This window comes from Chrysemys picta, chromosome 2 (genome assembly GCF_011386835.1).
Source record: "Chrysemys picta bellii isolate R12L10 chromosome 2, ASM1138683v2, whole genome shotgun sequence".
Lineage (NCBI taxonomy): Eukaryota > Metazoa > Chordata > Testudines > Emydidae > Chrysemys > Chrysemys picta.
Window position 1 is genome coordinate 55,851,680 of NC_088792.1, and position 16,516 is coordinate 55,868,195.

Here is a 16,516-nt window from a genome sequence, read left to right on the forward strand (position 1 = left end):
TGAGAAGCATCTAAGTTTGTAAGGACACTGAAAGTGTTAAGATCAGCTTAGAATGCATTTTGCTTTTATTTCATATGACCAAATCTGACTTATTATGCTTTGACTTATAATCACTTTAAATCTAGCGTCTTAGAAAATAAATCTGTTTGTTTATTCTATCTGAAGCAGTGCGTTTGGTTTGAAGCATGTAAGAAACTTCCCTTGGGAGAACAAGCCTGGTACATATCAATTTCTTTGTTAAATTGACGAACTCAATAAACTTGCAGCATCCAGCGGGCATAACTGGACACTGCAAGACGGAGGTTCCTAGGGTTGTGTCTGGGACCGGAGATATTGGCTAGTGTCATTCACTTGAAAGTAGCTGGGAGCAGCGTACACGCCAGAGGCTGTGCGTGAACAGCCCAGGAGTGGGGGTTCTCACAGCAGAGCAGGGTAAGGCTGGCTCCCAGAGTCAAGTATTGGAGTGGCCTAGCAGATCACCCGTCTAGATAACATCAGAGGTGAACATCATAGTTAGACAAAAAGTGTTGTCCATTACTTTTTCATCAAACACGTTGCCTTCCCTTCAGGTCATCTTCCAATTGCTGCACGCCTTTATCCTTGCCTTCAGACTATCATATTCTTTCAATCCCCAGAAATCCCAACACAGTGTTAAATTAGCAATAGGCCACATTAAAAATCCAAAAATTATCCCTATGATTAATAGTAAAGACAAACTGATAGTGGAAGTATCCATATACTGTGAAGAGACTGATTTGTTATATTTATTTCATTAGTGAGAATGTCAGTCATGAGTTAGCCTTTTGCGCACAGATACCATGAGCGAAATCAGCTGTTCTGATGGAGGTATGTGTGGGGAGTGTATATATGAACCCATCCATCCCTCTATTATGGAAAACCGTATAGCTCACAGTTACCTATTCTCAGGCTATTAGACACTTTAATAATGGCATACATTGTTAAAGAATAGCCTATGCACCATTTTATTTGTTTTTCAGAGATAAAGTATTCAAGAGATTATCATAGAGGGCACATTATATAATGATATCATTAAACATGTTTTGACATAAAAGGTTCAATAGCAACAGTAGAAAATTCTATGTCAAGTCATGAGCAAATATTTATTACCTGTAACCATAATTTCAGAAAGCCAATGTGCGCATTATGCCAGCAAGGTCTTTCTTTATGCAAATACTTTTTACCTTGTAATTACGGAAATCTGCAGTAACTACTGCATCAGAATCTTGTGTGTGCATGAGAGAGTGCATGTAATATACAAGAACAAGTGACGTTAAAATCCTGCTGTAATTGTTAACATCGTTGGACCCAGCAATGGTGAATTATGTCTTAATTTTAAGGAATAATTGTCATCTAATTTTTCTACCTGATGCTAAACTTAAGGTTGGTCTTTGCCTCTTAATGTTTACAGAACACTGAGAGCATATTTCATATACATAATCCTCACCAGCACTATACTGCCTTTTTGTTCAGTATCTATTATATACAAAAGAGATGCTGAATACTCATACTAAGGAACCAAACAGTAGCAGCTTTACTTAAATCCATGCACAGTACCGTGCACAACAGAATGATTAAATGCTATTTGCTTTTTAAGGATGAATGAATCGATAGAAAAATAGATTGGATAACTCATTGGCACTTTAATGTATCGATAAAGGTGGGAGGAAACTAATAAATCATGCATTTCAAGCAGTTCCCCCCTGCCCTTCCCTCCACCCCCCCCCCCCCCCCGATGGAATGTTTGAGAACATAAAAACATGCAGCGATGAGGTGCAGGTTATTTGGTACAAAGAACAACGTCAAGACTGCATAAAAAAGCATTTTACTTCAGACCCATATTGTAAATTTATTGCAACACTGAAAAAGGTTGCCATTCTTGGACCTAACCATTAGACAGTCTGACAGTACCATGCAAACCATAGACAATAAGACCTGTGCTGCGATTTCCAGGCTGGTAAGAAGTCTCTCAGAAGACTGAGAAAATGAAGACCTAAACAATTGCCTCCCAAATTATTATAATAGGAATTGTTTTGATTTCAGGTAGCAATGAATAGAAAGGGAACTGATAAGAGCATGTCCTTTCCTTAAGAAGACTAATTTAAAGCGTGACAAAATGGGGGATGTTGCAAATTTATAAATAACAACAAAATTAGAAATGGTTTTAATTGTGAAGCAGCAAGTTTATGTGTCAGTCTATTAATGTATGAAACAAATGAAAGGTGAGCATGTAAATTGTAATTAATAGACTGTTTTTCCTATTCCAGCATTAGTTTGGACATTGCCAAGGTAATCAAAGAACTGTACATTTTCAGAAGTAAGTCTGCTCCAGTGTGCATGATTAATTATGCATTAACCCATTTCTCTGAAGCCTCCTTCACTAAATCTTTGGTGGGAAATGCAGTTTATTAGGCATGTGGTTTGGTTATTTGTGTGCATTACTGCACATACTGCACTATTGGCCAATATGCAAGATGATTTAAAGTTTGGCATATTACAAAGATTTACTGTTGAGTAAAATGTTTTAATGTTTCAACAAACAACACTGCTGACTAGTTTTGCAAGTAGCATTACCTTTATTCGCTGTCCTTTAACCTTTAGCCCTGTAGTCCTCACTCAGGCAAACCTGCATTGACTTCCCATCTTGCAAAAACTTACGCATGCACATAGTTATCTGCATGTGAATAGTACCAGTGATCCAACGGGACTTTGTGTGTGTGTAAAGTTACTTACATGGATCAGTGTTTGAAAGATTAAAGGTATTTTAGCACAGAAAAAGGATTTTAATACTGCTCAGTGGGGTTAAATTGCTGAGGAAAAATATTCATTAGAGTGGCAAGAAATGTTAAATGTAAAAGGCCAAGTTAATGGGACCTGTGAACTTCCAAGATCTTATGTGATACACGTCAAATCAATTGCTGATCTGAAGACGCTTGGGTTCAAGAGGGCAACTACAGAATCTTTGGATTATGATCACTGCATTAGAATTAACTACAAATAAAATCTTACCAAATAAATCAAATTACCCAGAGCATTCCCTCCTCATGTTCCATGGCAGAATTATCCCATAAATTAGTAAATGGTAATGCATGCAACAAAAAGATGCCATATCACTGTATATAAACATCTGCTTTCCTCATGCAAAATGCCTAAAAAAAAGTGACAATAAATTTTTCTAACAGCATAATTTTACATTAGCTCAGTCTCAGAAACCGTTATGCCAAATTCCAGAATTCTGTGAGTAGAGGATATTCTAAAACTTTTGAAAGATTTCTGGCATAAATATTCCAAAGCCAGCGCTGCTAATTTGTTTTCTAAGAACTAAACTACAGAGGCTTATTCCTTGCTGTGGTTCCTTGTTCTTCTGATAATGGAGGAGAATAGACTGGTTTTTGGAGGAGGTCCCACCAGTATTGGGGCTTGATTCTTGTGGGTAATTTTTATCTAAGGGAGGGAAAGAAAAAAAAACAGTTATCCCGTTAGCTAACTCAACTTCTTTATCATATTTTTACAAATATCCAAAGTGACTGAACCATTTCAAATCTTAAAATGTAGCTTCTGAACCTTCAGATGACCAAGGATCGAAAGGTAGATATGGAAATACATTTTGTTACAACTGACATTTGCTTATATCATAAACAAATTAATTTATAGTCATAGTTACAACACATAAATTGTAATTATACAGGCAATCCATATTATTAATCATATATAATAAGAACATGGCAATATGCTTTCTTACTACAGGAGCATAAGATTTATAACCTGCCCTTTTATCACTGCTTGTCACTTGAATATTTTGCATAGCCACATGGTAAAAAGGAATTCAAAAGCAGGAAAGGAGGCATTGTATGTTGGGGACACCAAGCTAGTTTCCCATTATTAAGATATACACTGTATCATAGCATGCCTTATTTATTCCCCTAATCAGATTGTTCTTCTCTTTTAACACGAGCCATGATGCTTAATTTCAAAATAACCATTAGGAATGAAAGTCAAAAGTTAACATAGAAAAAAAGGTCAAAAATGATGAACTAGCATTCTAATTTGTTAATTAATTGGTAATAGAACAGAATCAAATATTGAAAAGCCTGTTTAAAACACTTTGAAAGACTGCTCTAAAGCCACTCATTTTGATTTTTTTGATATAAAACTACGAATCACCTTAAATGAGACAACCTTAAAGTATATTATGTCTGCAATTTTCTCTAATTCAAGTCTAAATTAGAGAAGACATTTTATGAATGTATGCTATGCTCAAAGCTAATTGAAAGCAATTATCAAAGTGGCATTTTGTCTGTGACTTTAAGATACATTGTAATATAATAAATGATTCCCATTATGTAATAAAAAGGTCACATCTTGCCTTTGGGCTAGTGACACTAAGAGTTTTTCAAAAGCAATCTGAGACATTTTCTTTAGTGAACTACAACTAATACAAGAACCATCACTTATTAAATATCAGTTGTCACCTGCATAGTATCCACATCAGAAATGGGTATTTCTCTCAAAAGAAACACCGCCTCATTAAAAACTGCAAAAAAATCTCTGTCTTAAAGTGCATACCTGACATTTTCAAGGTAAAATGAATATTCTTCACTTGTCATTCACTAATAGTAATGAAACAAAAATGTACATCACGTGGAGAGACTCATTAAAATATAGAACAATCCTTTTCTTGGGGATGGAAATTTACTCTACAATCTAAGGGACAGAAACATAAAAATCTCAATGGGAAGAGGGGGTTTATTTAACACTATGGGAATTTTAGCTTACTTTTCACATGTTCGTTGCACTGCCACCTAATATGTAACTTTAGTATGTTATTGTTTGTTAGCATGAAAGTTAGTGTATGATTCTCTTTTCCTCACAGTCAGCCTAGCTTCAGGCACCAATCTGGGGACCAGATCAGCATAGCTCCATAGATGCCAGCTAATAACCTGGCCCTGTGAATTTATCTCATGGGTTGCTGTCACTCATACATCATATGTAGGTGTTATGTTTGGGCATGGGGGTGGTGGGATGGCCTCTTTTAGGAACACACACTGCATCTGAGATGCAAATCTTCTTGTCTTTCATGGAATGCTGCAAATGCTATTTTCTTATGCTTTCCTGGAGACCGTGGGTTCAATGTGAACTGAAAGCACTGAGTGGAGAAACTATTTAGTTCTGTTGGGAGAATTTAATATGACCATTAGGTCAATTTGAATGTTTTTGTGATTATTTTGAAAAAGCAATGTACGTGGACTGATTATCAGAAAATTAAAGAAAAAATATTTCTAAAAGATGCAAAGTTAAGTCGCAGATATAGGAAAAAGATGAGAAAATGCTTCTGCTTGGAAAATTTTATATTTTAAGAAAAAAACACAAAACAAACAGAAAACAAAGCCCCACCCAAACAGAAACCGTAAGCAGCCAAAAATACTACCAGTAGTTTATGATGGATTTGATGAAAGGTCAGTATATAACACTATGGGTAAAATTCTGGCTCCACTGAAATCATTGGCAAAACTCCCACTCACTTCAATGGAACCAGGATTTCACCCTGTAAGTTTGTAGTCCTAATTCAGAAGTTTTACAGGGCTGAGACATCAATAAATGGCTCCAGGGAAAACGTAGCATTAGAAATTTTAAAATCATTTTTGCAGCCCTGAGAAGTGCAGCTAATGATATACTTGCTAAAAGGAAAACCTTACCCAATTTAAAGAAGAGCATAACTCTTAAAATTAGAGATAGTAATTGCTCCATATTTGAAGATAGTAATGTTTGCTAATAAATGAGAAGTCTGAGTCTGTCATATTAAACATGTTTATAAATACATAAATAAAACATAAAATGGGCATTTATTTTTTTCAGGAGCACGTCAGAGCTTCAAAATGTGCCTTGAAGCCACAGTAACACAATGCATCCAGTAAATGAAATGCACTAGGGAGTAATAAGTTTAATGTATTAACTGTGTTTCTTAGATCAAATAGTTTTCCTTTTATGTTATTGAGTTCTACAATGTGTGCTTGTTATTTGTGTGTTCCTAACATCATATACGCTTAAATAAGAGGTCATCATTGCCCTTCCAATGAAAACAGAATGTGTTATAAATACAGGAATTAATCAAGACACTAACTAATAAGAAACTATAAATGATACTCCCAGTTTATGTTAAAATATTTGGATTAACAGTCAACCTCAGAGAATACAAAGTTAAATTCAAATATGAACATAGTGAGCCATATACGTGGGTAACAGGTGGCCACTTGGCTCCACACTATCAGCTCCACACTATCAGCAGGGAGGTTCACAGGATTATCCCACAGACTAGGGGTTTGTATGCCACTCTTCTCCCTGCTGCTGGGGCAGGCGTGACTGGGCAACACTACCTCATAACTATCCCCAAAAGCGACTGAGGCCAGATGCAGATGGGCCAGAAAGAACAGCCCTTAAGGGTGCTCTAACACCATGGGTGGTGAGTATCATAGGCTGAGGGAGGCTGAGCGTCCCCAAACAGCCAAGCGTGGCCCCACCCACACTCCGCCTCATGCTGCTTCCCGCTTTGCAGCTTAGTCTTCACCCATGCCATGGCCCGGGGGGGGGGGGGCACTACCCACCCACCAAGTGCTGCGGGGCTTGGGGGACTGGGGCCGCATTGCCTGCCCATCTGGCGCGCCGGAGCTGGGGCAGCCTGGGGTGGGCTCCAGGAGAAGGGGCAGGGCTAGGGCTAGCCTCCCTCAACAGGCAGTTCACAGGCTGCCCATGTCTAACACAGTGCAGAGGACTACCCCGCACAGAGAGGCCATAGGATAAGAGAAGTGCAAAGGTACGTTTTAAGCTCTTTGTGTCCTCTCTCCTGGCTTGGGTTGTGTAAATTTGGGCCAAACCTCTCTGACACAGCCCAATGGTTTTAAATAGAGCTGTATGTGACAGTTCTTTTAAACAATTTCTTAACAATATTATTGTGCAAAATGCAATCACATCTAATCAGTCTGGCATTAATTAAGCTCTAATAATATACTCTGGTCTCTCTCTTAAGTAGTGTGATCTGTTTCCCCTTTACACAGGTAGATTGAAAAACATTATGGTGTCACCATAATTCTTAAACATACTGCGAAAATGACAGAGCTGCAAAATTAAAATAAATGATTAATAGCATTTTTTTCATGTTTTGTACTAATAGGTATCACTGAGCTTTTAAATTAATAGAGCTGTCAAGCTCAGGGTTGTTACAGATCCAGCACAGAACTAAAATGGAAATTATGTATTCCACAGACACCTAAAGATGACACTTTGGAATATTTTAAATTTTAATTAGTAGGTGCAATTGTTCCCCCTCCCCCAAGTTACTGCAAATTAATTGGCAATTAGTCACAACTAATTTTTTCTTAACAATTTGAACTGGAAAGATAGGTGCATTATGGTAGCATACTTGTCTGAGGTGCAGAAAGCACACATGCAGTAAATTGCATTGTCAATTACAAAAACTACTATTGTGAAATTAAGAAAAATTATGCATAGGTAAACAAAACTAATGTGCAGTGTAGCAGTGAATGGAAAAAATAATTCTCAACTGCACTATAAGGTGTCTGCTACTGTTTTTTTTTTTTTTTTTTTTTAAGGTTCAAACAAACAAACAAAAAAACAATTCCAAAAAACCTCAGGGCTAGAAACAGAAATTCATGCAAATTGTCATTATAACAAGAGAAACTTTTTACAGGTTGGCATCAGTTTATATGTTAACTATTTTACTACTGCTGGATAGTTTCCCCTATCATCAACTGCTATAGAGCCAGGACACAATCCTGCTGCCACTGAAATCAAGGACAAAAGTCCCATTGCATTCAGTGAGATTAGGACCTAATGGCTTGAAAGCTCTATGGGATGGAATTGCAAGTACAGCTCCTCTGTGCCTGCTGCATGGGGTATTGGAGCTGGCAGATTTGTGTAAAAGCAGGTCTGTGGCTCCTCCCTTAGCTACCCATAGACTCTTTCCACAATGAGCAAGAGGCAAAAGATGGTCGGCCCTTAGTCTCCCTGCCCCTAGGTGGGGCTTAAGTAATGAGGTAGATCTTGGGCTGGCTCTCTGCACAATGGTTCAATTACACTCTTAAAGAGTAAGAGAAAGGCCAGGAAAAAAATTCATACATAAATTCATTCAAACATAAATATTCAAACCTCTTTTCCAGGGATGATCAAAGCACCTGTATAATTTTCTGGTGCCATGTATTATGAATTCTTATCATGAGAAAAAAAAATCATGCCATTGTAATAAATTTCCTGTTGTTAAATAAACCTTATCAACACAATAGACAGAAAGTCTAACATGCTTTGTGACAAATACCAATGAGATTTTTAATTTCTTACAATCCATTAAAATGGCCCTGCCAGTGCACTAGCATTTATTCCATTCCTTCACAGAGGAACTATTCTTGCATCTGCCATAAATATTTCTTTTTTCCATTTTTAATCTAGTGATATTGTCCGCTTAAGATTCAGACTTGGTACTTACCAAATCAAGAACAGATGAAAAAAGTGAAATTGCAGTTTTTTTGTAATTAAGACAGAATATTCGTAGAGATTTTTCAAAACAATGATCAAGACAGTTGTAGGTAAATGGAAATATTATTTTTCTTAAAGAAATACTGGTGCCTGAAGACAGAAGTTTATCAAATTAACTTGAGAGCCTTTGAAGATTCATTACTATTAATGACCAGTTTGGAGATCAAGTGAGACCATAAATATATTTCTTGTCACTATATTTTGGCTGGGTGAGCTGTGATAGAATTTCCTCTTCAGCTAATTATCAAAGATGTTTAATGTAACCACTAATGTTATAATTTTTCCTTCACAAAAACAGTTCTATATAAAAAGATGATGAAAGCAATAAAATCTAGGCCCCGATCCTGCAGCTTGTTCTTCTTGGGCGGCCTGCAGTGGATCTCCAGACAAGCATAGCAGCCTGGCTATGTGCAACATAATGCAGAATTGAGGCCTGAGATTGTAAGATATTTAGGGCAGGAACTGTCTTCTTTATATATGTGTACAGTGCCTAGCACAATGGGGCTCCCATACTTATTGGGAACTCTAGGTGCTATCACAATACAAATTACAATTTTTAGCTTTCATATTCTCTATGTTATTAGAGCTATAGGGTGAAATCCTGGTACTATTTAAATCAATGGCAAAACTCTCATTGACTTCAGAGGGGTCAGATTTCACCAAAAAGCCATGGGCCCAAATTTTAAAAGATATTTAGGTGCCTAACTCCAAAGGCTCCTAAATACCTTTAAAAATCTGGGCATAAGTAACTCAGATGGCTAAGTCAGATTTCAAAAGTGACTTTGGCACTTAGAATCAAAAGGTATTTAAGTGCCTAAAGATGCAGCTATCTGCCTGATGTGATTTTCAAAAGCACTAGGTGCCATACTACCATTGAAACCAGAATAGAGTCAACGCTGGAGGGAAAGATATGAAGACAGATGGGAGAGAGAGAGAAAGAGAGTGTGTGTGTGTGAGAGAGAGAGAGAGAGAGAGAGAGGAACTCCTCTTTATCTTAAAAGAAATGAGTGTGTGTATGTGTGTGTGTGTGTAACTCCTCTTCATCTTTAAAAAAAAAAAAGATAATTTACTTTCGGTTAAGTCAGAGGGACAACCTCAAGGCAAACTTTACTGAAGTCTGTACTACTACAGGCAAAAACTCATGATTTCTATACTGGTTTCCTGATATTTTTTTCTGAAGTTTGCAATCCTATAATATAATATATGGAGATATACCTATCTCATAGAGCTGGAAGGGACTCTGAAAGGTCATTGAGTCCAGCCCCCTGCCTTCACTAGCAGGATCAAGTACTGATTTTGCCCCAAATCCCTAAGTGGTCCCCTCAAGGATTGAACTCACAACCCTGGGTTTAGCAGGCTAATGCTCAAACCACTGAGCTATCCCTCCCCCCAATCTTGGGACTCAAACAGTTGGTTCACACAGTTACAGTTAGTAATACTTTTTTGTGTGTGTGCTTGGATAGAGAAAGCTACATAGTCCATGAACAAATGCTCTCTGATTTAAATCAGAAAAAATCTTTCTGAAGCAGAGCCTTGGAAATATGATCTCAAAATCAAACAAAGACATCTAAAACTCCTTCCTCTAATGTTAGCCGTGCATAAATATCTGACCACTTAGAACCAAGACAAGGAGAAAGTCTAACAAGAGTTGTAAATTTCGTTTTTGGTGCCACAAGTATTTTTTGTGCATGGAGACACAGAGAACAGTTCAGGCTAAATTTATGAGAATGCAGGGAGCAACAGCACTCTTTCAGCAGAAGAAAAAAGGGGAAATATTTCTTGTAATATAAATGTAAAAAATAAAATCAAATAGAATCATTCTTCTGTGACTAAATTTATAGAGATTCTGCAGCTACTCACCTTTATGAAACAGACCCTTTATGGATTAGTCTCCCCACAAAGGGAAATAAAAACGTTCCATAATGTGTTTGTTATAGAGGATGGAGCAGTTTATTTTAGGAATGATACAGTAAATCTGGGAAGGGGCTACACACAAGAACGTATGCATTTTATGATCACTTTTAAAGGGTAGTTTGACTAGGCAACAACATGGACTACGGTGTGTGGTGTTCTTGGCTGTAACCATGGGTCGGATGCTCCATGGATCAGACATCGGGGTGATTGTAAAAATGGTATGGCCAACATCCTTCCATGGGTTCTGCAAGTCCAGTGACTGGGAAATCACAGGTCCTGTTGCTCTGTAACCACAGATTTATTGCTGCAAGACGTTATGCAGTACCTCTTCACTCCAAAAGATTTTGTGACATATCTCATGAGATTCTCCATTGTTCTGTCCTCACACATACATCTATTTATATGGCCCTCCCCTCACTACAGTATCTGAGAGTCTCCCAAGTATTTAAAATAAGAAATGTAATAACCCTCTTTCTTTTCTTTCCGTCTCAACCTGTAGAAGAAATAGCATGATTAAATTACAGGTTTTGTTTCTTTATGTTCGCGTGAGAGAGTGGGCGTGCTGTGTATCTGTGTGAGTGTACAGAAATTATGGTGATATTATCAATGGTGATAGCTACAGTTGTCTCTAATTGAAAAGGAGCAGTTTCTAACATTTAAGGAGAGCTGAAATGAAAGTTTGATCATTAAAACTGATTGCCATTTTTTATCATAGAAAAAATATTTCCCCCTCAGTAATATTTCTTTTCCAGTTCTATGGGCTATGGGTTGATAAAAGCATGCTTACTGTACAAGGGGTCTGCATCCATGGTTCTCCATCAATCTGCATGGGCAGCGACTTGCTGGTTCTAAAGTAAAATATTTAATTATATGAATAAGAGTGGCTGGACAAAATTCATCAAGCTTATATTTTGAACAGAGATATATGAGGACAGAACAGGTGTGTGTAATCATCAGGACATTTATTGCCCACAAGTGTGCATGCAACTTCCACTGCTATTCCACCACAGATCTGATACATGACCCAATGCCCCTACAAAGAAGTAATGCACTTATTTTAAGGCTTGGTACTCTTCTGTAATGTTATGTACAAACATATATACTGTAGTTCAGGAACAGCCCCAAGTGTACTTTAGTATGCAAAACAAAAGTACACCAAACAGGCATAAGGTGCTAAAAATATGCAGCTATTCCTTCATGACAGAGCAGAGTGCAGATAATGGAACTTGACTTCTGCATGAACTTTAGGTATAAACCTACTTTATTAAATAAGAACACAATGAAGCTCTTTGGGGCTGGGAGTGCCTTTTTGTTACATGTCTGCACAGTGCCTAGCACAATGGGACAGGGGCACTTCGGTGCTACCACAGAACATATAATAAAGAGAAGTCCATGCTACTCAACAATTTTCAAACTACTGTTTATGACCCAAATAAGAAAACTCTTTCAGCCATACTAGTATTTTTTATTAGCACTGGGAGGATATTCTCTTGCTTGCATCTACTCTGGGTACCCTGCTCATACTCATATAGCAGTAAAGTAAGTTCCAAGGAGTACTGTGTTCAGAGGCTTTGCCTTTAAGGATTAAACAATTAGAATGTTTAGTGCTCTAATATGATTTGCAGAATAACAGTTTTATAGACCCAGCACTACTGGAAGTGATGCACATCAGATAATTACATGAGCCTACAGGAATGTAAAGGCAGGAATCAAAATAATAACCTTGGGCACATCCAATTCTGCACCCATTTAAGTCAAGGGAAATTTTGTCACTCGAAGGCACTTCAGTGAGTGCAATGCCCTCATCAGAAGGTAGACTTTCACCTTCAGAAGTACCTACACTTTTGAGGGAGTAACTGCTGTAATTTATGGCCAGTGGCCAGGATGTGACAGGTAAAAGCAGGGGAGAACGTGCAAGTGGCCTCACCCAACAGCTGAGTAAGAGTCTGTCATATTTGGAGTCCCGACTTGTAGGAGAGCATAGGAATTGTTTCTTTGGTGTGCACCTGGGCATATGGCAATCCAAAAAAGGGAGGGGAGATGGCAAGCCCATTTCTCCTCTGCATCAGCTGAGATTAAATGCTTACTACCCCAAATCGGGAGCACCTGACACCATCCTGAATTAAACACTGTGGGTAGGATTTTCAAAATCACCTAAGGCACCTTGGAAAATCCCACCTTATTTTCTTAATGTTTCTTAATGGTTTTCTCTCGCACATGAGGTGAGGTGGGATGAGGCAAGCTTCACTGGTGAAAAATTGTACTGTTTGGTAAAATTGCAAAATTGTAAAAAATATTTTTTTAAACTTTTTTGGAAATATAGAGATTTTCCTGGTTCTATTCAGCACTTTGTCTTACCAATGAAAACTGTGTTTACTTTTAGCTCAGTAAATCATAGAATCACAAAAACATAGGGCTGGAAGGTACCTCGAGAGGTCATCTAACCCAGCACCTTGTACGAAGGCAAGACCAGGTAAACCTATACCATCCCTGACAAGTGTTCGTCTAACCTGTTTGTAAGAAACCTCAGCGATGAGAACTCCACAACCTCCCTCAGAAGCCAATTCTAGAGCTTAATTACCCTTATAGTCAGAAAGTTTTTCCTAATCTCTAATTTAAACCTGCTGTGTGGACAATTAAGACCATTACTTCTTTTCCTACGTTAGGAGACATGGAGAACAAATGATCACCATCTTCTTTATAACAGCCCTTACCATATTTGAAGAATATTATCAGGTTCCCCCTCAGTCTTCTTTTCCCTTCAATAAACATGCCCAGTTTTTTTAACCTTTCCTTCTAGATCAGGTTTTCTAAACTTTCTATAATTTTTGTTGTTCTCTGCGCTCTTGTCAATTTGTCCACATCTTTCTTAAAGTGTGGTGTCTAGAACTGGATGAAGTATTCCAGCTGAGGCTCACCAGTGCCAAGTAGAGTGGGACAATCACCCATATCTTAGGGTATGTCTACACAGCAATTAAATACCCCGGGGTGGCCCATGTCACCTGACTCAGGCTCACAGGCTTGTAAAATTGCAGTGTAGATGATCTGCCTGAGACTGGAGCCTGAGCTCTGGGATCCTGTGAAGAGGGGGTAGGGGGAAAGGATCCCAGGCTCCAGCCTGAGCCTGAACATCTACACCGTAATTTTAAAGCCCTGCAGCCCTGCAAGCCCAAGTCAGCTGACCCGGGACAGCTGGTGTCCTTTAACTGCCATGTAGCCATAACCTTACATACAACACTCCTGTTAATACACCCTTTTTGCAGCTCCCCCCTCCTTCCCCTCTTCCCATCATGGACCCCAGAACTCAGGCTCCAGCTTGAGGAAGATCATCTACACAGCTGACCTGGGCCAAACCTGATCTAGGTGGGAAAAGAAGACTGAGGAGGGGCCTGATAATATTCAATTTGTGACCCACTATAACTCCCAGATTTTTTTATGAAGTACTACTTCCTAGCCAGTTAGTCCCCATTTTGTAGTTGTGTATCTGATTTTCCTAAGTGTAGTACTTTATACATTAGAGTGACAAGATGGGTGAGGTAATATCTTTTATTGGACCAACTTCTGTTGCACATCTTTATTGAATTTCATCTTGTTTATTTCAGATCAATTCTCCAATCTATCAAGGTTGTTTTGAATTCCAACCCTGTCCTCCAAAGTGCTAGCAGCCCCTCCCAGCTTGGAGTATCTGCAGATCTTATAAGCGACTCTCTACTCCATTATCCAAGTCATTAATGAAAATATTGAATAGTACCAGACCCAGGACAGAACCCTGCAGGATCCCACTAAATACATCCCCCCAGTTTGACAACGAACCATTAATAACTACTCTTTGAGTTTGGTCTTTCTACCAGTTTTTCATCCATCTTATAGTAATTTCACCTAGACTGCATTTCCCTAGTTTGGTTACAAGAATGCCTTACTAGAATCAAGGTATAGCACCTCTATAGCTTCCCCCTATCCAATAGGCCAGAAATGCTGTCAAAGAAGGCAATTAGGTTGGCTTATGGTGGCTATTACTTATGACCCTATTATCCTCTAGGTGCTTACAAATTGATTGTTTAATAATTTGCCACGTTATCTTTCCAGGTATTGAAGTTAGGCTGACTAGTTTATAGTTCCTCGGGCCCTTTTGTATCTCCTTTTAAAGGTAAATATTATGTTTGTCTTGTCTTCTGGAACCTCACCTGGAATCTCACAGATAATTACTAATGTCTAGTTCCTTATGTACCCTTGGGTGAATTTTGTCAGGCCATGCCAACTTGAATGCACCTTACTTATCTAAATATTCTTTAATCTGTTCTCTCCTTAATTTGGCCTAAATTCCTTGCCCCTTCTTGTTAATATTAATTATGTTAAATATTTGTTCACAATTTACCTTTTTTGTGAAGAGTGAAGCAAGACAGGCATTAAACACCTTAGCCTTCTTGATGTAATCCGTTATTAACTCGCTTTCCCCACTAAGGAGAGGGCCTACACTTTCCTTAGTTTTTCTCTTGCTCCTAATGTATTTATAGAATCTCTTCTTACTGTCTTTATTGTCCCTGGCTAGTTGTAATTCATTTTGTGCCTTAGCCTTTCTGATTTTGTTCCTACATGCTTGTGCCTTCTTTTGTACTCACTCCTAGGAATTTGACAATGTTGTCCAAATGATACAGCACAATCAAATCAGCCAGTTCTCCTGTTTCATGGCTAACTCATACCAATGCATTTGTTTATGGTGACTTGTCAGTGCTCAATATACAGTATATCAATAAAATGTAGGTTTTTTGCTCCTGAGAATCTTAAAGTGTTTTACAAATACTAATGGCAATTTATAACTCCCAGGTAAAGAATATATTAGGATACCCATCTTATGAAGAGATTAAAATGTGTCAAAGAGATGTAAATGACTTCTCCAAGGTCACTCAGAGTCTGTGAATAATAAAACCCAGGAGTATCAACTCCCAGTCCTCTTCTCTCACCACTAGACAAAACCTCTTCTCACAATGAGGTGAGAGATGACTATAAGGTGTGAAGACTGACGTTAAGAATTTTCCTATTTGCTTTATCATGTATTTTAATGAAAGAAAACCATCTAAATACATGAATTCAGTAAACACCTACCTTCAACAAATTTTCATGTGCATTTAATGTATGATTTTTATTCAATATGTAGCAATAAAAAATGTATAACTAGAAGGTACAATAAAGAGTTTACCTGATGACAACAGATGAGCACTGTGCAAGCCGCCTACCAGCACTTTTCAGTCCTGTGTATATCTGACCCATCTCCATGGCTCCTTCCAGACCAACCACTTCCATCAGCTGATCACTCAGATCTGAAACAATTCAGCACACTTCCCTTTAGGAAGACAGCAACACTTCAACTAGAAATTAATTCTGAAATTGTATTAGAGCTAGGAATCACTAGCAAAAAATGACTGCAATAGGAACTACTAGCATAAGAAAAGATAAAATGTAGTAGGAATAATATTGGCAAAGAAGTAATGGCAACATTATTTTCTAAACTGACTAAAAGTTGTCAACTTTCAGGCTTACTATATCTGGACTCACTGTCATCTCATTCCAAAACATTGTGACAAAAATTTCTCTAAAGTCAAATAATAAGTATACACAGTTCTGGTAGCAACCTCTATATTTAGACTGCTTAACACTTTACATCATAAAAAACTCTTTCAACCTTTTTTTTGAGAAGCTTATACCTCCATTGTTTGTAGCAGGTCTTCGAAATTTAGCAAGGGAAAGCCCTTGGGCTAGAAAAGTGCCTTTTCTTTGTCCCATAATCTTCCATTCAAGTGGTCTAGGCAACTTTAATTTGGCCCCCTTGTGCTTATGCACTTTGATACAGACTTTATTTACATGATCACACACTATTTTTTTCCACAGGACTTTTGCCTCATTCATTGCACAGGTTGAATGCTCAAGGGGATGTAATTAAAGTATTATGGACATTAATCTGGCATTTCCTATTTTGATCACTTGTTTACAATGTAAATATTTTTCTTCTCATGTCATTCAGTGCCAAAATATTGTGTAA

The 16,516-nt window shown here is 37.9% G+C and overlaps 1 protein-coding gene across 6 annotated transcripts in view; it reads right to left on the reverse strand.

Annotated features, from left to right (window-relative positions):
• Positions 1-1,641: 1,641 nt before the first annotated feature.
• Positions 1,642-16,516, reverse strand: part of DGKB (diacylglycerol kinase beta) — a 525,201-nt gene continuing 510,326 nt past the window's right edge. For all 6 annotated transcript variants that reach the window (XM_065583181.1, XM_065583182.1, XM_042856642.2 and 3 more), the window contains 3 exons: positions 15,677-15,797; positions 11,267-11,327; positions 1,642-3,462 (listed from right to left, as the gene is read on the reverse strand). In XM_065583181.1, coding sequence (XP_065439253.1) covers positions 3,355-3,462; positions 11,267-11,327; positions 15,677-15,797 — 290 coding nt within the window. In that variant the 3' untranslated portion in view covers positions 1,642-3,354. The remainder of the gene's footprint in view (positions 3,463-11,266; positions 11,328-15,676; positions 15,798-16,516) is intronic.